This window comes from Daucus carota, chromosome 5, assembly GCF_001625215.2.
Source record: "Daucus carota subsp. sativus chromosome 5, DH1 v3.0, whole genome shotgun sequence".
Lineage (NCBI taxonomy): Eukaryota > Viridiplantae > Streptophyta > Magnoliopsida > Apiales > Apiaceae > Daucus > Daucus carota.
Genome location: NC_030385.2, coordinates 6,810,694 through 6,831,923, shown reverse-complemented (window position 1 = coordinate 6,831,923; position 21,230 = coordinate 6,810,694). Strand labels below are relative to the sequence as shown.

The following is a 21,230-nucleotide window of genomic DNA, read 5'->3' as shown; positions in this document are numbered from 1 at the left end:
AAGATTTTAAAAATAATTTATTTCGAACGAAAATAAATTGTTTAAGTATGGAATAAATTAATTTAAATATATTTTAAAAATAATGTTACATAAGATATTTAAAGAATATCATATGTAGATGATACTTCATCCAAACTAATGTAAATATTGATGTTGCAATAGGAAGAAAGAGGCAATCGAAAAATAACGAAACTCCTCAGCACGACTATTCTGTAATGAAAATTCTTTTTTAAGACAAATGTATTTTAAAAAGAAATTTTAAAATACTTGCCAAAAAGAACTTTCACATTTCATTAATCGATTAAATCAATGACCTATTAGGGAGCATTACTAAGTGAATTTAAATTTAATGTTTGTCACAAATAACAAATATATATATATATATATATATATATATATATATACACACACACATATATATATATATATATATATATATGGTAGCACTCCATGGCATACCCTCTTATATGGAGTTACGTAGCACACCATTATAATTATCATAATATAAATTCTATTATATTTTTTATGGAATATAATTACAAATTTTAATTATTAAACTTAAAACGAAGTTATACAATTTTTTTATTCTAAAAATCATCTAAAATTATGCAATATCTCAACATGATTCCATAACAGAATAATAATCATCCAGAATTATTCTGTTGTGGAATCAGTTTCAAAAATATAGTTTTTTCCATCAAATTTTAAGTGTTAAATTACTTAAAATAGATATATGTTATAGTATTCTATATTAAAATCACGTTTTATATGTATTCAATGTTAGAATTTATAATAAAATTGATGATTTACAATGGTGTAATATGTAACTCCATATAAGGAGTACCTCCCTGGAATATATATATATATATATATATATATATATATCGAAGATATCCTTTCAGTTTTAAGCATCAAGAAGGCTTATACCAGTTAATGAATACTACATTAGTGTTATCCATTAGTGTTGGGTGGAAGTTGAAGGCTTCACTTCTTGCTCCTTGGAAGGTATTCAAACATGTATTCGGGCTTTCAATGGTCGGAAGTAGTATGTCAGTTGAATACTCCAACCTAGCAGGTTCATTGACAATTACTGGAGAAGTTATTATTGGGAATGGTGAGGTCATCCCTTAAATTTGAACATATGGGCCTTGGGGAACTGTCCCTAGCTAGAAGATTCATAGATGGATTACAGGCTCCGGAAATATAAGAACTCAATCTTAGGCAATGGTGGACGGGAAATCTCGTGAGCAGTGGATGTCGATTGATCATCCCACGCGATACTTCGTGGTCTTATCAAAGTTAATATGTGGTTCTTACAGACGAAGTCAAATGTTGTGAAAAGAAAACCTAGATTGTACTTTAACCCCAACATATTGAATATCTACCCTTGAACAGGCTATTTCGCTAACCTTGTATTCTTGTATTATGTATATCCTTCTAAAGTTCATACGTATATTTCAAGCGTAATGAGAATAAAGTAAAAATGTTTTTATGAGTTGTATGTTCGTGATATATAAAACGATGTAAGATGAAAGACTCAAATATGATTTATCTTCCGGAGTTGTGGATCTTTTACTAATAATAGTCAGTTTCCTTTAGATGATGTCTTGAAAGCCACACTTCTCACATATATATTCTATTCAGATTTTGTTTTATATGATTTATTTGTTTTATTTGATTTATTTCCTTCAATAATCTTCCTTTTCGGAGAAGAATTTTTATCCTTTCGATTAAGCTTGGTTTGTTTTCTAGCTAGATCTACATCTTCGGAACTTCCAGTTTAATTTTTTCTTCGATTCAAAGGGAGTTTATCGAATTCGAGAGTTAATCGCTTATCTTGTGGCTTCCACTATCATATCTAAGTTCTTTCTATTTTCATTCGTTTTCAATTTGCTTTTGTTTCAGATTTCGGTTTGTATTTTGTTTTCTTTTTTTTTTGGTGAGATGTTTGTTTTCGCTTCTTAATTGTAAGCGACGATTCTTATTTGGTGATAGAAATTTGTTTGCAATCGCAGTTTTATCCGATATCTCAAACGGTAGCTTCATCAGAGCATGATGAAGAGTGTACTAGGAATTTAACGGGAATGCATGAAGTAAGTTTTGGTCTTTGCATACACATTAACTTCAAAATATGGTTTATATATCTCTTCATGAGAACATACAATCACAATTTATTATTTGTTCAACCTGATCATTGATATAGACGTCTTATGTCGTTTTATTATTAAATTAACACCTTCGTTAAAAAAATAAGTCTGACAAATTAATAAAATTCTATCATCATATAATAAAAGGTGCCATGTCTAACAGTTTGCGCATTCATTTGCCCCCGCTCGTGTCTATTTAGTACAGCATCAAATATATCCAATAGAATAATTCGTGGCCCGTACCAAGATACTCGTCGACCATACTCAAATTCCAAAATGTACTGATCAACAAGAGATCACCGTCCATGTGGTTAATGCGACTTCCATGCAAAATTCTACGCCTATGATTCAGAGCTAAGCTCTTCCAGTCTTCCTTTTGTAGTTCTGAATTAAGCAACTAATTGACGTAATAAATAGAGATAGTGCCGACGGCTTGCCTTATTGTTTATCATACAATCTCTAGATGCATATTGCCCGTAGTGTGCAAGCTAACAATGAGCGCAGTTTCAATTCATTTGTAAAATTTAATACTTGACATCTACGTATTTTAAAAATTTATATACTTAAAAAAGTGTTAGTTATATTTTTTAATTCTTTATCTAGCTCTACTAATTAAGTGAATTAAATTAACATTAAAGCTTTTTATTTTAGTCAAAATTAGTACAATACTATTGTTTTAAAAGAATGTTCAAAACAATATTTCTAAAAGAGGAAAAATGATATTTGACACATTTTTTTTATGGAAAGGGGCATATAACACAAATAAAATATTATGCTTAAGTTATTAAGCATGCATGAATTTAAGAAACACCACTCATGACTTATAGTAATCATTATTTTTTTCAAAATTTTTTTATCACCATTAGTTTATAAATTAATAAAACTAAAAAATGATAATAGTTTTGATATGGATCATTAATTTGAATAATGATTTTATAGTTTATTGAATAAATTAAATAAACATTATTCAAAATATATAATCTACTAACATCTAATCTAACATATTTTATCGATCTTCGGTGACTTATTGATTTTCAACATATTTTATTGATTTTAAGTCTAGATTTATCGTATAAACAGAATCCATATATAGTTTTCAACTTAAACAAGAGATAATAAACAGATCCATATAATTTTCAACTTGCACCTAGAGTTTTCATCACAAGACTTTGACAAAGATATTACTGTACAAGTCATGAGTAATGTTACTCAGAATAGCTTATCAACTGGACTCAAGTGAATGCAGGGAACTAAAATTAATTTCGTTAATTAGAAATTAGTCTTATGATTAATTAGATAATTAAAAATTTAATTAATTTAATAATAATCGACAATAGTAACAAAATTTATTAATGCGAAGGTCATCCAAACACGTTACAATATCTCTTGGTAGAAATCCTCGAGGATTCATATATAAATCAGGGATAATTAAAAATTTAATTAATTTAATAATAATCGACAATAGTAACAAAATTTATTAATGCGAAGGTCATCCAAACACGTTACAATATCTCTTGGTAGAAATCCTCGAGGATTCATATATAAATCAGGTTTGCATATTTACTTATATAATTAATCATTTATAATCACAAGCTTTGGCTTATCTTTATTGATAGTGCGTATGAATAAATATTGGCAAACCTCATCGATCGCCTAATAAATAAACAGAAATGTGTTAAGCTCGGATCTTAAGCGTAATCGCAGAGACCGTAAATGCAGTATCCCCCAGGCGAGCAGCGATTGTTGCATTCTCCACAATGCCTTTTATCGTAAGTAGTATCAACACATTCTCCCCTGCAGCATGTATCCGTGTACTTGCATTTCTTCTTGCATGCTCCGCAGTTCTTCTTGTCAGTTGCTAGATCCAAACACTTGTTGTTGCAGCAAGTGGAGTTTGTGCCTTGCAAAGTGCAGACTTCGTAGTCTTTGTGGCAGTGATCAGCGGCCCTTGGGTTTCTCTCCTCAGCAAGAAAACGGTTAACCCTTTTGTATGGCGTGACGAGGACGTCTTCAGCGTTGGTTTCTTTCGCGGAACTTGAAGAAATATCAATGTTGCTGCTACTCTTTCCATGGAAACCTGAATCCTTCATGGTGAGAAGAACTGTGAGTGCGGTGCTGATAGCCATCATGCAGACAACAACTTTGATCATCGTGGCCGCCATGGTTACCAAGATGTTATTATATCTTTGGAGATTACTCAAACTTTTGGTAGATTTAACTTGGAATTAGCTAGCTTGAAAGAGTAATCAGGAGATTTGGAGCTAGCCAACTGATTTTATTAGTTAGTAGTTGGGAAGATTGTGTAGGGAATGAAATGTTGGGGTGAGGGGTTTATATAAGATGATCTAGGTGTAGGAGTTGACGCTGGAAATATGGTAAAAGGGCTTCAAGCCTCGGGCATGTGCGACCAGGATTGTATTCTAATCTTAGTATCAGAGGCTTATTCTCTTTATTTACGTATATTCTCTAGGTATCTTTTTAGTTGTTATATTAAAAAAAACATATTGACAAGAATTAAATTTTATAAATTTTTTTCATACGTGTCCTTATTTATTACATTTAAGTCATAGTGTATATACTTGTTATAAAGTCAAACATCGGACTCGACAACCAAAGGATACGTATATATGAAAAAATATGTAGAGATTTTTGATTTTTATCTAAAAAAATAATCTAAAAACTTGATTTTATATCTAAAATATATTTTTTTATTTTAGTAATAGTATTCTCAACTATAATTATTTACTTAGAGAAATCAAATATAAGATTAGATTATTTACAATTTAAGAAATAAAATATTTTAGATAATTTTTGTGAGACAGAAATTCTTATATTTAATTTCCTTTAAGTAATAATAGTTGAGAGTATTAGTATTAAAGTAAACAAAAAAATATTTAGGCATATAATAAAATTATTAGATAATTGTTTTTTGATGAAAATCAAAAATTACATTATGAAACAAAAATATCCCTAAAATAACACCCCATATTATTAACAGAAATTTGTAACAAACGAAAGAGTTACAACCTAAGGTTTTTGTAAGTTTGGGGTGCGAAGTGCCACGTTTCAAAATACAGATACTATTTCATGATTAAGCCAAACTTAAGAATTACTAACTGTTTAACTCATAATTTATCACACCTTAATTAGATTTAATTAGAAGGTCCAGATATGTTGTGGAGCTATTAAAAAATATACAGGTTTCTGGTCATTGGATGCATATCCAGCGGTCCGATTAAAACAAAGTTTTAATATGTCCAGCGCTAAAAAACCGCTGGACATATTAAAATTTTGTTCTAATCCTGACCGCTGGATATACATCCAACGGCCAGGAACCTGTATATTTTTTAACAATTCCATAGCATACATATGCTGTGGACCTGCACCCTAATTAGAATGGTTGGCCCTCTGGAAAGAAACTAGAACACGGCACAATGCGGCGGAGTTGCGCAAAGTGAGAGGGTATATATTTATAACATTGTGAAAACGCTGTATTTATTAATCAATAACTATGCATCATATTCAAGTCAATTAAACCTGAAGCTCACTTGATATAAATAGTAAGTTAATTCTTCCTGAAGCTCACTTGATACACGTCTATTGCATACTACGTAATGTCTATGTGCATAGACAGCTGGACTTTTCATTGCTAAAACTAAACTCAGAACATGCATCAAATCTGAATCAATTCCGCCAACCAGAATTATATATACTCTTAAAGTCAGCCAAAGTTTACTGTTAAGATTGCAATTTAGGGCAACATAAACAATGTGTTGACTTCATAACTTACATATATAAACTATATTATGCTGTACATATAATAATAATTAGACTAAAACACTTAAAGTGATTAGTTGTCCGGATGCTTCAGCTAAAATATTTGAACAAGTACAAAGCAACTTACAATTATTATAATAAAAGGGAAATTAAATTTTAGTGTTACAATTGACAAGCATAAAAACTAAAACTAAATAATAATATAAATTGTTTATATCTAATAAAAGCGTATATAAAAAGAAATTTTGTAATAGTTGTATTTCAATATTATATAATTATTATGCATGTTCTTAAATTATTCTTAGAAATATTACCGAAACCAATAACAAAACACACAAAAATATCAAAACACACACAAACATCTCAAAAAAAATGGACGCGACTAACAACTTTGATGACAAGGTACCCAACAAAAATTTACCCAAGAAGGGTTAGATCTTGATTTTATTTATAAAACTCATAATTTATGAGAGAAAATAGAATAGCGAAGATGATTAATAAATAAAGAGGATGAATGTTGAAAGGCGGAGAAGTAGCAGCCAGAATCCTAGTTTTGGAGCTCGACTTTCAAAACTGCAAACCTTAAATTACTTAAATATATTATGGAAACAAAACAAAGATTTCAGAGTTGAATCAGTCTTATATTACTCTACGAAATACATCAATCAATGACTCAATATTCAATATGATAAAAAACTGGACAACACATAAATGTGAATATTGTACCGAACCTCAAGCATAACTGGCCAAAACCATGATGTTCAAAGCCGTGCGAGATGAGAGGAAGTGGAACAAGAACTAAAATCTATACATGTTTCGTAAAGTACAAATTCTATTCCTCATCTCCAGAGAGGGATTTCAGTGTCCAAAAATGACATGCTCTAGAGTTTAAGAGCTTCATTCTCTGTATTAAGACCATCCGGCTTATATGTGTTATGTCGGCTATATGTGTTATGTCATCGGCCTTCCAATTTCATTATGCTTCTTTTACAGAGAGTGCCTAGCACTGACGGATAGCCAGCTACAGTACTACCAAAGCCAGCATGTTATTAATACAAGCCAAAGTCATACTTGTAACCGATAAACATAATTTTACATGATAACAGTAAAATAGATAAACTACACTGATATCGCTTGAAAGTATATATAGCAGCCGAAGTAGACCAGCGTTTATTTGTTGCGTTCATGACAAAGTGCCCTCAAAATCTTAAACAAAGTCATCAGAACAGGGCAAAAGCAAAATTTATTATACAGACAAGACAACAATAAAATTATCATATTTCAACTATAAACAGGCAGCCCATCTTCTCTTAGAATTTATAAAATTATAAACAAAAGTTTACGACCAAAATTATTATATTCTAGTTCACTGTATACTGAGTATATTTAGTTCCAGGCAGGAGTTTATGTTATCAAGTCCACAACTGGACTGGCCATTCATATATCCAGAAGCAACCTCCTCGGATCTTCAACCACATCCTTAATACGCCTGAGGAAATACACTGCCTCTCTTCCATCAATCAGCCTATGATCATATGTCAAGGCTATGTACATCATAGGCCTTGCAATGATGTTACCTCCAACAACCATAGGCCGGTTTACTATTGAGTGCATGCCAAGGATTGCAGACTGTCATAACCGTATATAATAAATATAGAGTTGGAAAAGGTTAGAAAAAGAATTTGTTTTTAAAAGTCATCCCTGATAATAAGATAGGGCTAAAAAGGCTGTGGCCTGAGGGAAGGGGATGAAACAAAAAACAAACAAAGAGCTCACCTGAGGGGGATTGATGATGGGTGTACTCAAAAGGCTTCCATAAACCCCACCATTTGATATCGTAAAAGTACCACCAGCCATCTCATCAATCGATATAGATCCAGCTGTTGCCTTTTTAGCAAGGTTATTTATCTCTTTCTCTATTTCAGCAAAATTCATCTTATCAGCATCGCGAATAACTGGAACAACAAGACCCTAATAAAAAACAAAAACGTAAGAATACGAACCAGGAGTACAAGTACTATATCCTAATGCTTCAAACAAGTTTAAACTTTTCAGAAAGGACATATTCAAATGGCAGCATCATGATACATGAAAATATGCTCTCTTATGTATTCACATCTTATCATTACATGTGTAGAATTAAAATCTATACTATACTTAGTATAATTAAAGTCAAACATGCAAAAGTTTGGTCATTGGTCTGTCGTCTGGTACAGTGTATTATAACCATTAGATCACTTAAGTCAAATTGATTAGAATAGTCAGCTTGAATTTTCTATATTCACTAAATTGCTACTACGGGTCTAAGGTCCGAATCCCCTCCACAACATATTAGAATAGATTATTAGTTTAAACACATATAAGAAAATTATTGACTATTTAAATATTCTTGTGCATCGCACGGGTTACAGGCTAGTGTGTGTGTGTGTGTGTGTGTGTGTGTGTGTATCTTACCTTCGGAGTACCAACAGCTATACTGATATCTATATAGTCTCTGTATATGATATCATCCCCATCAATAACTGCATTAATAACAGGCTGATTTTGAAGTCCACTGACAGCTGCCTGAAATTGGAAACAGAAACTTATATAAGTTTTGGTGAAACAAGAGAACCGATTGTTGTTGATCATACGATAATCTAACACTAACATACTTTTACAAATCCCGACATAAAACCTAGCTTTACTCCATGCTTCTCAAGAAATGCATCTTTGTAATCAGATCGGAGTTTCATCAAATTAGTCCTGCAGTAAGAAACATGCTGACTACATTAGTTTTGTGCACCATTGTTGACCCAGTTGAATAACCAAATATTTGTCAGCACTTGTTTGTTTAATTGACTGATAAATAGAGTTCTCATGTTCGAACCTCACTAGAGGTAGGGGCCGTTTGGACAAGCTTAAAAGAAGTGACTTCTTGCTTAAACTAGAGAAGTGGAGCAGAAGTGAGAAGTAAATAAGTGAATAAAGTGTTTGGAAAAGAAGCAGAAGCTGTGAGAGAGAAGCTAGGATTCTCAGCTTCTTAAAAGTGCTTCTACTTCTTTACACAAACGGGTCAAGAAAAGCAGAAGCCAGAAGCAGCTTCTGCTTCTGGTAAACAAACTCTTCAAGAATAAAGAGAACGAGATCTGCTAAATTCAATAATTTTTGCGTTATCTTTTCATCCATACAGTTGGATTGTTGAAAGAAATGGTTAGTAAGATTTTTAAGATGATAGGGGAAGAAAGTTATATATGGTAACAACTCTAAAATCTTGGGTCGCGCTCAAGAGAGAACCAGTCCTTAAAATAGAACCATAGAACCACCAAAGTTCTGCTGCAGAACCCTAAATTTTAAATAGATTTTTAGGATCTAAATCTAAATACATGTTTTTTTTCATATTTTTTCATCGTTGTGTGTGTTCCAAAATAATTTTAAAATATAATACATAGATATTGACATTTTTTGCATGTGAAGTTCTGCTGTAGAACTCTAACTAATACTTAAGTTCTGCTGCAAAACCTTGCCTTATAAGGCAAGGGTTCTATGGTTCTCTCTCTAATGGTTCTCTCTTGAACATGACCCCTAAAATCTTTACTCTATAGTAAAATACAATGCAAGTAAAATGATAGTAGACGATTTTTATTATTATAAAATACAAACATTATTACATAACCTCGTACTATAAAATTTTTTTGGCTTAAAAGTTTAAACCATTTACTCGTAACAGTTGATGCAAATGCAAAGATATCTATTACAATACACATTTAGATAATTAAATATATACTATATATTTAATTCAACTCAACATATAGCTGATAATTATATACATAGTAATTAAAATGTTAAAGAAACAAGCATCATATTAAACTATATGATATGACATAATATGTTGATGCTGGACAGCTGGGGTGATATACACAATTCTCAATGAAAAAATTCAGAGAACAGTCAACAGTCAACACACAAACAGATCAATGGTTAATGGTTTCCTTTAAAATCATCACCGAGTTTCACCCACTTGCTAAGTTCTTCTATTTTCTCTCCAATTTGTCACTTCTGATCTATTGGATATACTTCTGCATCTCATAATCTACTGCTTATAGTCTTGTGTGTCTGTTGAGCTGGGCGTATGTACTGTTGATATATTAAGTCCTTATAGGTGAAGTATTTTTATAATGTATATACTGTTTACACGATAATATTTTAATATATATTGTATTTTCTTAAGATAAGAATTTGATTAGTTACAGGTTCAAATATTAAAATTTGATTTATAATTAATATGGATATTCATAATCAAATGTGATTATGTTTATATATAGGGTAATGATCAAATAGAAACTAGAAACTAATGTATTCACACATATTCTAAGGCAACTTAAGTCTCATCTACACAATTACACACATTTCTCTCCTCTAGGCTCTAATCAACTCAATCCACTTGACCTTTTCAACATTACACACATCTAAACGCACATATATATCACTTTATGTACATTTCTCAATTATAACCCCCGTAGCAAGTAACATCAATGCTTTATTACTACCGTCGCCGCCATAGGTTTTGGCAAAAGAGAGGTACTTGAATTAATTATTTCTGGAAGAGAAATAGGAATTTTCCTCTGTGTGTGTGTGTAGGGTTCTAATCCACTGAAAACAAACTTAGACTATTAACTACAAATCAGTGATTGCAACAATTATATTTAGTGATTGTTACTTCATACTTGGGCATTTATATATCTGTAGTTTTAATTAAACAAATACATATATAAAAATCAACCTCCAATCACCACCACCACTAATTTCGGTCACCATCATTGATTCTGGCAACCACCATATTTCTCCGATTTACTGCAACTGGGGGGGGGGGGGGGGGGGGGCAATTGATTTATTTAAAATTTTAGTAAGTGCATAATTTTTTTGAAAATTGTATAGACTGAGAAGAAGAATGATGAGCTCCTCGAAGAGATGAAGATCACCAAAGAGGAGAACAGAGGTCACCGCAGAAGGGGAAGGAAGGAGGAGGGAGCGAGGAGGAAGGTGAGCAAAGGGACAGGAGAGGGAGATGGCGGAGGAGCTGGGGCTAGGATGGGTCAGAGTCTAGTGGAAGTCGAGCAGGAGTGGTGGTGGTGGCAGTGGAGTGGAGGCAGCGGCTGTGGGTCGTGGGGAAAGAAGGCGGGCGAGGGCTGGTGTGTGGATGGGGGTGATGGTATTGGGGGAATGGTGTGCTGGGGGTGATGATCACTAACTATGACAACTTTAACAACTTGTAAGCCGTATAAACTCCAAAAGGGTATTGGGGCTCGGTGTTCGAGGCCTTAAAATAAAATCAGAATTTATTAACCATCCACGAGAAACCAGAGATGATATGATAAAACATAAATCCAAATAGATATTATAGAATAATTCAATCAATACTATTCCTAAGAAAAGTTATATAATCAAAGCTTGACGACTATAAGGGAGATAACATAACTTGTATAGTTATACAAGGAACAGAAACTCTAAACAATATGACCTAATGATGGAGTAAGACCCATAAACAATTAGGTTTATTATATATAAATTTCTTATATAACGATTACTAGCCCTATATAAAACATATAGATAAATTTACTATTTACCCCTACACAAGACAAATATAAACTAGTAATTAACAACATAACCTACTATCCGATGATTCCTTCTTTCGTTGGGTATGGTTATTGCCTACACACATGTATATTACTACAGGGAAAAAAGGATAAAGTATATAGCTAAGAAACAAGGGCTCTGGTTTCTTCTAAAAAGAGTTACAAGGAAGACTTTAGTTGAAAGGATTATGGATAAAGACTAGAAAGCATGCATGTATCATGTAATTGACTAAATGACTTCAGCTTGGGTAGTTACAAAGAATGTCATCAATGAAAATGTAATAACAACGAGCTTAAGTTTTATCAAAAACATTACTACAGGAAAAAAAGAATAAAGTATATAGCGAAGAAACAAGGGCTCTGGTTTCTTCTAAAGAGAGTTACAAGGAAGACTTTAGTTGAAAGGCTTATGGATAAAGACTCAAAAGCATGCATGTATCATGTAATTGACTAAACGACTTCAGCTTGGCTGGATACACAGAATGTCATCGATATAAGTGTAATAACAATGAGCTTAAGTTTTATCAACAACATTAATCAAGCCCTAAAGCCGAATGTTTTTCTGGGGGGGGGGGGGGGGGGGGGGGGGGGGGATGAAAACGTACAAGTACAGAACTTTGACTTACATATCAACTTCATTGAATGTAGTCAACAAGGCAAACGTGTTTTGAGAATCTTTCAAACGTGAAGCAACTCGCTTTCTCAACCTAGTCATAGGAACCTTTAATCACAACAGAAAATATGCTGAGAGTTGTTAGGAACACACACACTCATATATATATATATATATATATATATATATATATATATATATATATATATATATATATATATACATATATATATACATATATATATATACATATATATAAATATATGTTTGTGAGTGTGTGAGTATGTCTTGGCGCACGGAAATAAACCCATTTATTTGCAACAGTACGTTCATAATTATTTTTGAATAGCATGTAGTCTATCAACATAAACGAAATAGACTTACTCGTCTTTCTCTTTCTTTCGGAGGAAGTTGAGGTTCTGAAGCAGAAGTTCTAGGAGGAGGTAGCGATGGAGTTTTTTCCATAGACTTCTCTGGAGCAGGTGGTGGTGGAGTTGTTGACTCGGGTTTCTTCTCTGTTTTCGTTTCAGTGGCAGGAGGCTTAGGAGAAGCTTCATCAGATGGCTTCTTAGATACAGCCACACCTTCACCTGATTTTGATATAACAGCAATCTTGGTTCCTGGTTCCACAGTATCTCCTTCCTTCGCTACAAACTACAGGTAGCTCATGGCTTCAGATTTACAAATTGAAAGTGGTCAAACAAAAAATAAATTACACCCTAATCAGCTTATTTTAAGTATACCTTTTGGATAACACCGGCTTCAGGACTTGCAACATCAATTGTCACCTGATAAAAAATGAAAATCGAATGTTAAAAGTCTTAAACTAAACTTTAGTTTCACAGGATTTCTACCTTTGAGTTATACCTTATCTGTTTCAACTTGAGCAATTGGCTCGTCAACATCTACTTTATCACCAGGCTCTGCTCCAAATAAATATAGGCAAAACAACCATACACTCAAATTTCACATTGACAATTAGACTTTATCAGTAAATTCCTACTCAATAATTACGGCATACGTTTCAGAAAAGTTGCCAGTGTGCCATCACTTATTGATTCACCCATGAAAGGAACAACCGCCTCAACCAGATCGCCTATATTACATAAACATGTATACAAGATAAAAGAACTGTCATCACGTTAAGTTACAAACTTTAGAATAACAACAATGACAATTAAGAGTATTAGAATACTGAAAGCTATACTGCAGGTGCATGTTAATAATGTTAAGCTTTCGAACACAACCACACTTAGATAACAATCAGTTGATCCACGACAACTATGAACTGGTACATTTGGCGGCAACCCCAAAATAGGTTGTATTTACTCTAACAATATTTCTGGTCACAAGCAAACTGATACAAAATATATTTTTGGGTGTGTAAACTAGCAGGTCATCTTTAAACAATTACTATTGGCAAATTAATTAATAGAAAGTGTGGACAGCTAAGGGTCTGTTTGGGAGTGATGTTACAAATTGCTGTGTTGTCAGAAAAAGTGCTGGTAAAAAAGTGCTGTTGTAGAAATCAGACAACTGTTTGATAATTTTTTTGATATGTGCTTATTTTGGTTATAATATTAAAAAAGTAATGTTTTTGGTGAGATTTGATAGTGAAATCTGTAACAGCTTCCTGCAAAAGCTGAAAAGCATCTTTTTTCAAAAGCATGGGAGGACCTACTTTTTCTAAAAGCAGCTTTTCAGCCAAAAGCTGCTGTTCAGAAAAGCTACTTTTAGATTTACCAAACAGTTTTTCACCTGTTTTTCAGCAAAAAGCTTTTGTTGCTGTCTGCAACAGCAACGCCAAACAGTACCATGTAATAACTGCTTACAGTGTTATATAGACAGTAAGTGATGCATAAGTAACCCAATATCATGTATCATGATTCCATGCAGGTGCATAATAAGACTGAATGCAATAAAGAACTGCAGACAAGATACGGAAATATATAAACACAGTCAAACAACGCACCACTATCAGAAGAAAATTTCATCCTTGATGTTTGTACATAGAATGGCTGAAGACTGCCAATCAGTTTCCTGCACAACAATATGCAGAGAATTTTAATACGACCTCGTTTACTTTATATGTAATACTGAAATGAAGCTGATAAATGGATTAAACTGCATTAATTCTACGAGATAGCATGGTGTGCAAGAATCCTGTCATGGATTAGCCGGTGTCCAATCTACTGATCACCAATTTAACACTTAAGTATCAATCTGTATACTGCAGTTGAATTTTTCAATTTAACCCCACCTCATTACAATTCAAAGGCATTGATGCTTGAAGCTTTTTGTTTCCAGATATTAATCTTGAAAAAGACTCCATTCCTTAATTATTGAATTACAATAAATGGCACTTCTACCACACAAACAGCGATATTCTTAATTTCATCAGAATATGACTATAATTTGACAATTGATGCTTATAAGTTATAGTTAATTATTCGTTACATATTTCTCGTGTCCACGGAATTTGATTAGGGGATTAGAGGCTCTCTCATGTTTTAATCTGAGTTGGTTGCAATTTTGTTTTCAAAATCTTTTAAATCATGCCTGTCTATATATGGTTAAATCAGCTTCCCAGATACCAAATTATAGGTTATAAAGATAGAGCAAAGGAAATATACTTAAATTTAACCAGAACCCTTTCACATTAACATTTTCTCTATATCATGATAAATAGCTTATAGTTGTCTACAAGATCTATGAAGTAAATTAACAAGGGAAAGCACATATTGCACCTAGACAAAGCAAGCATCCTGTCCTTGCAGTGGTTATGAAACACTATTATATCATATACTAAAGATAAAAGGCTATATAGCAGCTATATCCTAAAGTTTCTTGACCATATATATATAGGTATTCTGAGACTAACCTTGTTGGCCTGGAACTTAGTGTGCTGCAACCTGTCAGTGAAAAATGTTTATAGGATTGGTTTAATGTGTGTGTGGAAAGTTATATCTAGGTCCTACTGTATGAGGACTCTGCCCGAAATTCAACAATAGGTCTATATAGAAGTTACCGCTAAATATGAAGTGACAGATATGGCGAGCATTTCCAATCCTTTCTGGAAGAGATACTATCTGTACGTATGATTAGATACAAAATTACAAATTTATTTAAAAAAAATTGTACAATACTTGTAAATAAATCATTAGGATGACCACCAAAAGATAAACAACCGATGAGTGGATCAGTAAATAAAACAAATTGAACATAATAATGTTTCTTTCACAGCATAAATTGAAGACTGAATAATACAAACAAAAGACAGTGACAACAACCATGAAACCTGAATACAACGAATATATACATAAAATTCTTTGTTCTAAGCAATGAAACCATCATCTTGACCAAACTTGTGCTCCTTTTGGTTGGGATGAATGCAATGATGCAGAAATGATGTCAGATAATATACGCAAAATTGAAAGGGGCGAGAAGGATGTAAGAGTAGACTGTAAAAATCATACAAGTTAGTACAAAATTTGTATTTTAAGATTTGTGAAGAAGTGAAAAGGAAGAAGAATGATTGAGCATTAATCTAAAATTGGCGGATTTGAGGTCTATCTTAAATTGGTGAGTGTTATCTCAGCTGACCAATATGTGACAATTTTATTATGATATTGTACCATATACTACAGTTGTTTCCTAATGCAGATACTACTGTTTATGAAACTCTTCATTTTACGATCCCGAATTCAATAAGGATTAGATGAAAACAAAATATAAAAAAATCAACAAGCAGCTGGTCAAGTGCAGTCTGTGACATAAGCACAACAGGAACAACTCATAAACCTAACTTAATTTTAATTAGCACAATCTATATCAAACAAATGCGCAGCACAAATATAACAAGCATCAATTTCTCTTAAGAATCAAACATAAGTAAAAGATGTCATGAATTTGTACCTCCTCGCGAAGAGCGGTATTACTGAGCCTAGGCGTAGAGAGTGCAGGACGAACCGATTTCCCAATAAGCTACACAAGAACAACTGAATCAATACTAAGACTTCCAGAGCCTAAACACACACACAAAACACGTAGAGTGTTATATAATTCAGAAACAAAAGGTACCAGCGCAGAGGAGGCGCCGCGAGAGGTGAGTTTTCGCCTTATAACAGCGAACATCGTAGGGCTGATCCAAAAGTACAACACAGTCTGTATATATAAATCTGATCCAAAAGTACAACACAGTCTGTATATATTAATCTTAAATCATATCAACACAACAAAAAATAAATCAAAATGGACAGATAGCATAATTATAAGCGTGGGAATCAAAGAAGCAGACCTGAGTTTAGTGAGATGGGAATCCAAAGTTAGGGTTCCGAGAACACCGCGAAGTGTGTGTATATATATGCAGTCTTACTTTTCTTCTGTAAGGAAAGCTGCCTCCTTATTCTACTGAGATCTCGCTCGCTACCGAGTTTTTACACACTACATGTTTTAAACATAAGCAAGCATTTATAATTTACAAGAGCATCTCGAAATTGATAACAAAAACGGTTAGCTAAAATATAATAAAATAATGATTATGTAAATTTTTACTTAACAGAAAGGGGTAGACACTCCAATGATATTATGTATAATATAATAGCTAAAATTATATCTAAGAGGTTTGTTGGTTCAGCAAATATAGTCAATCGAAATATGATTATCTATAATTTTTGCTAAGGGGAATATGGTTGGAGTCCAAAACTTTTACATATTCTCTAAAAATTGACACCTAGATGCCACCTAAGTGCCATGTAGACAATTTAGCTAAGGATTTTGTTCTTTTGGAGATGCTCTAACGAGGTTAAGTATCAGGTTGGTCACTGAAATGAAAGTCATGTATCACTTCTTTCATTGATCTTTTAGTGGTATCATTTTGATCACTAAGGTCGTATAAAATATCAAACAAATACCTCGAAAAATGTGTCGAAAAGGTAAATATTTTTTTCATTAAATTCTACACATTTTTCTTCAACGTTACTGTAACCAAATGAAAAGTGGTGAATTCTGATATCTTAGATAATATATTTAGATTTTTAAACACATATTTACTATATATTTTTAATTAAATAAGATTAAATCATTGTAAAATTTAACATAAATAATAAATATTTTTAAAAAATCTAGATATATTATCTAAGATGGTAAAATTAACCACTTTTCATTTGATTATAGTAGCGTTGAAAAAAAATGTGAAGAACTTAATGAAAAAAAATATTTACTTGCACTACACCATAAAAGGTCTACCGCAACGTCACCCTCGTGATTGTTAGCAGATTATGTTAGCTTAGCTATACTACCTTTACCTTACCGCAACATTGTGTATTTGATGTTAGCTTAGCCCCAAACGTCATGCTGCCTTAGCCAGAACTTGTGTGAGGTTGCAATATTGGGGCAAATATGTTAGCTTAGGCTATTATAAGATATATATACTAATTTTTTTACATATAATTAAAGTTAAAAATAATTATTTTTACCAAAAATAAAAAATTGTATAATTATAAAAACTAAATGTATTTAATATGATTTGATTAAATAATTGAGTTTATGTAAAAGTAATTATTTGGGGTTTTGAAAGATTAAAGTATTAATTTTTTTTGCATAAAATTGAAAGTAAATGTAATTATTTATATTAAATAATCAAAAAATATTATATATAATAAGTGTTTAAAAATATTTATAAATAATTATACAGATTTTTTAAAAAGATAAAAAAAATTCAAAAGAGTGATTTATTATTTTCAAAATATTAATGAATATATATATATATACTATATATATATATATATATATATAAGTAAATAATAATATTTTATTATAAGCTGCACAAATTTCAGTGAAAGATTAGAGCGGCAAATATTTCACTATTCTCCCGCCTACAATTTTGACTCAGACTTACACATTCACTTTCACCTCTCACCTCGGTCTCATTTTCTCTCTCGCTCTCACCCCTACCTCTATCTCTGGAACTCAATTGCAATTCAATTAGGGGTTGAGGTTCAATTAGAGCTATATTAATTTGACAAGTCGAGGTGGATCTCGGTTCTTTTATGGAGGGTTTGGTTCTTTTAATTAGGGCTTTATTTGGGATTCTTTATTTTGAGTTGAATTACTTTGATTTCTTCTTTTAAACTTCGTCTAATCGATCTATATCTTTTATTTCAGGGCTTCATTAGCTTGGCATTTGAATTTCAAGACTTCGTATTAGGTATTATTCTTCTTCTTTTTTTGAATTAGGTATATTCTTAGTTTTGATTTGATTTTAGGACAACTTTAGTTTGATTTGCTGGGTTGTTTTACATGTAGTATTTTCAATAGGTCTCAGTATATTTCAATTTTGAGTGGATGCTTGTAGTATTTTCAGTTTTAGAGTCTTTGATTTTTAATTTTTTGTGGATATATGTTTCAGATTTTTGGATATATTCAATTTTATGTGGACAGAAAACATGTGGTTTTTTCTTGAATTTTATTTTGGAGTTTATTTTGGATTATTTGATTTTATGTTAGAGTTTTGCACTCTGTTTTTATATTCAATTTATGGCATCTTGGCCCAATATATGGCTTGAAAATGTGGCTCTATATTGAAATGGTAACTTATATTACATTTTTTATTCGAGCGGTTCTGTTCCTTTGTAATTTTAAAATAAAATTCTCCATATTTTGATGTTTCATTTACTTTTACCCCAATTCTATTATGCATTTGTTTATAAAATAAATCCCACTCCGTTCTTTTGAAAATTTATTGCAAAAGACTCATGAAGACCTGGGATTGTTTATATTAATTGAAAAATCAGATGCTTTGATTCTAATAAAAGTAGACTGATTAAGTTAATATATATTTCTTTAAGATCAATGTGAGTCAACCAGATAGAAAGTCTATTACATGTACAAAGTCAAATGGTGCATGTTTATTTGTTTACTCTGTTTTTACTTTAATAAGATGAAACTTCTTTTGTATTTGGAGCAAACTAATTAATGTTGCACCTATTGTTTACAGATAATAAGGTTCATGGAAAACATGGAAAACCGACCATTCTAGAGAACTGGACTGCGAAAACTCCTAAAACAGTGAGTGATTGGGATAAGGAGAGTGATAGAACACAGTAGCTTGTAATTTTGTTCTTGTCACTGAAAATGACATCACTAACATGTGCATACGTAAGTCTTCTACTATCACTTGTGTTGGTTTTCATTGCTGGTTTTCTATTTCATGGCATGTTTATTTCCTGATAATGAATCTTCATTATGGAGAGGATAGGTGATTAGTAGACATCGCATATATATATATATATATATATATATATATATATATATATATATATATATATATATACACATATATATAGGCAAGTGATCAAATAGAAACCAATGTTATTCTAGAAACTAGAAACCATTCCTTGAATCACTGTTTATAACCACATACATCACTAGTTTCTATGCTGTTAATCACTATTTTATACAGTATATTCATCAATTTTTATTTTTAATAATTGAGAAAACTTACTTATGATTGACATTGGTGGTCGATTATTGATGATCAATTATAGTTGTAGAAGGTCTATGATGGTAACAAATGACGGGATGAGGTGTGTGGTGATGATAGATAGTCATTAGTAGTGGCAAGTTATGATGACAGACGGTAATAGGCAAAACATGGTTGTAAGTGAAGGCGACAATAGTGGAAGGGGTTGATAATGATGTCGAGAGTTTCATCAATGTAGTATGATTGAAGATGATGATGATATACGTTGTATATATGTGTATTTATATTTCTATATTTGTCAAATTTCGCATATATAAATTAGTGATTTCTGATGTACAAATGTGTGAATTTTGTAGTTAAGAATAGTGATGAAAAATTGGTCAGGGACGAGTTTTTAGTTTCTAGGCTAATTTAGTTTCTGGTGGAGTAAGCCCCTATATATATATATATATATATATATATATATATATATATATATATATATATGAGTCCCTTTAATTGATAGGATTAGTGTATAAGGAATCGTGATCATATAAATATTAAATTACAATCTATATTTATCATTCTTTTATCATATCTCTCCATCATCATTGGTTGCAGTCTTGTTTTCATACTAGTCCTATAAGCTTCCATATTAAACTGAACTTTCATCCACATAAATATTAAACTCATTTTGTTTATAATATAGATACATCAGCAACCTTGGCAATAAGAAAGTTGAACTTTTTGATACCGGAGGTGGTAGTCAACCTGCTGCTGCAGACAATGTTTAAATGGCTTCTAGTAAGATCGCTTTCTAAAGCTTCCGACTACATGTTTCCTTCTATACAAAAAGATGAGCACATAATTGAACTGATATATATCTGGCCTTCTCTGTGGATAATTGAACTTCAAACTTGAAAATTCTTGTCATAAACTCTTTATGTTACTCTTAGTTGATCATGATTATTGCCGTATAAAATTCTGCTGAAGCAACTAGTTGATTTTCTGGCTAAATTTTATCATATGTGCTTGAGTGGTGATGGATCAATTTATTGTCATACTTGTTCTTTTATTGTGGATGTTGAATCTGTTTTCCTGACTTGGCAGGCCATAGATGATGCATATCATGATAAAGCAGTAGTTTCTAGATTTAAAGGGTGGGAAGCTATTGATCGGGCTATAGGGCAGCTGACAAGACTTCTTTGGAGGCATAAAATAAAGGCCACGTTTATTGTTATGGATCTGATGTTTGTTTAAGTTGTTGGTGAGTTGGATGTTTAAGTAGTTGGATGTTGGATATTTTAGTAGTTAGATGTTGGATGTTTGGTGTAAAGATTTTAAATATGGTTTATTCGAATTGTTTATTTTGGGAAGTACTGTATATTTAGAGCATTTATGTCAAAAAAAAATTCGTAAAATGTTGCAGTAGCTAGCTTAAATGTTGCAAAAATTGTTTCTTCAAAATGTTGTAGTAGCTTGTGCAAATGTTTCCAAATTAACCGGCCCCACATTGCCATGTGGCAGCTAGGTGGGACCTCCAGGTGGGCCCCACAGTGGCCCCAGGTGGGCCCCACAGTGGGCCCCACTTTTTTAAAAGAAAATCAAACACTCTA

General features: G+C 32.1%; 2 protein-coding genes and 1 long non-coding RNA gene across 7 annotated transcripts; 1 reads left to right on the top strand and 2 right to left on the bottom strand.

Annotated features, from left to right (window-relative positions):
- Positions 1-3,602: 3,602 nt before the first annotated feature.
- On the bottom strand, positions 3,603-4,438 carry LOC108221235 (stigma-specific STIG1-like protein 1). Its single transcript, XM_064094602.1, has one exon. The coding sequence runs from the start codon at positions 4,307-4,309 to the stop codon at positions 3,836-3,838; it is 474 nt and encodes a 157-aa protein (XP_063950672.1). The 5' UTR covers positions 4,310-4,438; the 3' UTR covers positions 3,603-3,835.
- A 2,616-nt stretch (positions 4,439-7,054) lies between these two features.
- LOC108223950 (dihydrolipoyllysine-residue succinyltransferase component of 2-oxoglutarate dehydrogenase complex 1, mitochondrial) lies at positions 7,055-16,616 on the bottom strand. Of its 4 annotated transcripts, none has more exons than XM_017398428.2 (15): positions 16,450-16,616; positions 16,233-16,330; positions 16,068-16,136; positions 15,181-15,241; positions 15,034-15,064; positions 14,125-14,192; positions 13,174-13,248; positions 13,020-13,075; positions 12,896-12,940; positions 12,537-12,806; positions 12,166-12,260; positions 8,579-8,669; positions 8,379-8,489; positions 7,701-7,895; positions 7,055-7,553 (listed from the first exon to the last, which is right to left on the bottom strand). In XM_017398428.2, exons 2-15 carry the CDS (start codon positions 16,284-16,286, stop codon positions 7,362-7,364), a joined length of 1,413 nt encoding a protein of 470 aa, XP_017253917.1. In that variant the 5' UTR covers positions 16,287-16,330; positions 16,450-16,616; the 3' UTR covers positions 7,055-7,361. The 4 variants fall into 4 exon arrangements, with proteins under 4 accessions (XP_017253917.1, XP_063949837.1, XP_017253918.1 ...); XM_064093767.1 differs by having other exon boundaries at positions 16,233-16,293; positions 16,450-16,592; XM_017398429.2 differs by having other exon boundaries at positions 16,233-16,353; positions 16,450-16,590.
- Positions 16,617-18,023: 1,407 nt separating this feature from the next.
- On the top strand, positions 18,024-20,990 carry LOC108222004 (uncharacterized). Of its 2 annotated transcripts, none has more exons than XR_001806901.2 (5): positions 18,024-18,184; positions 18,318-18,360; positions 19,150-19,310; positions 20,324-20,418; positions 20,725-20,990. It is a non-coding gene; the product is annotated as an uncharacterized LOC108222004 (long non-coding RNA). The 2 variants fall into 2 exon arrangements; XR_001806900.2 differs by having other exon boundaries at positions 18,024-18,209.
- Positions 20,991-21,230: the final 240 nt, after the last annotated feature.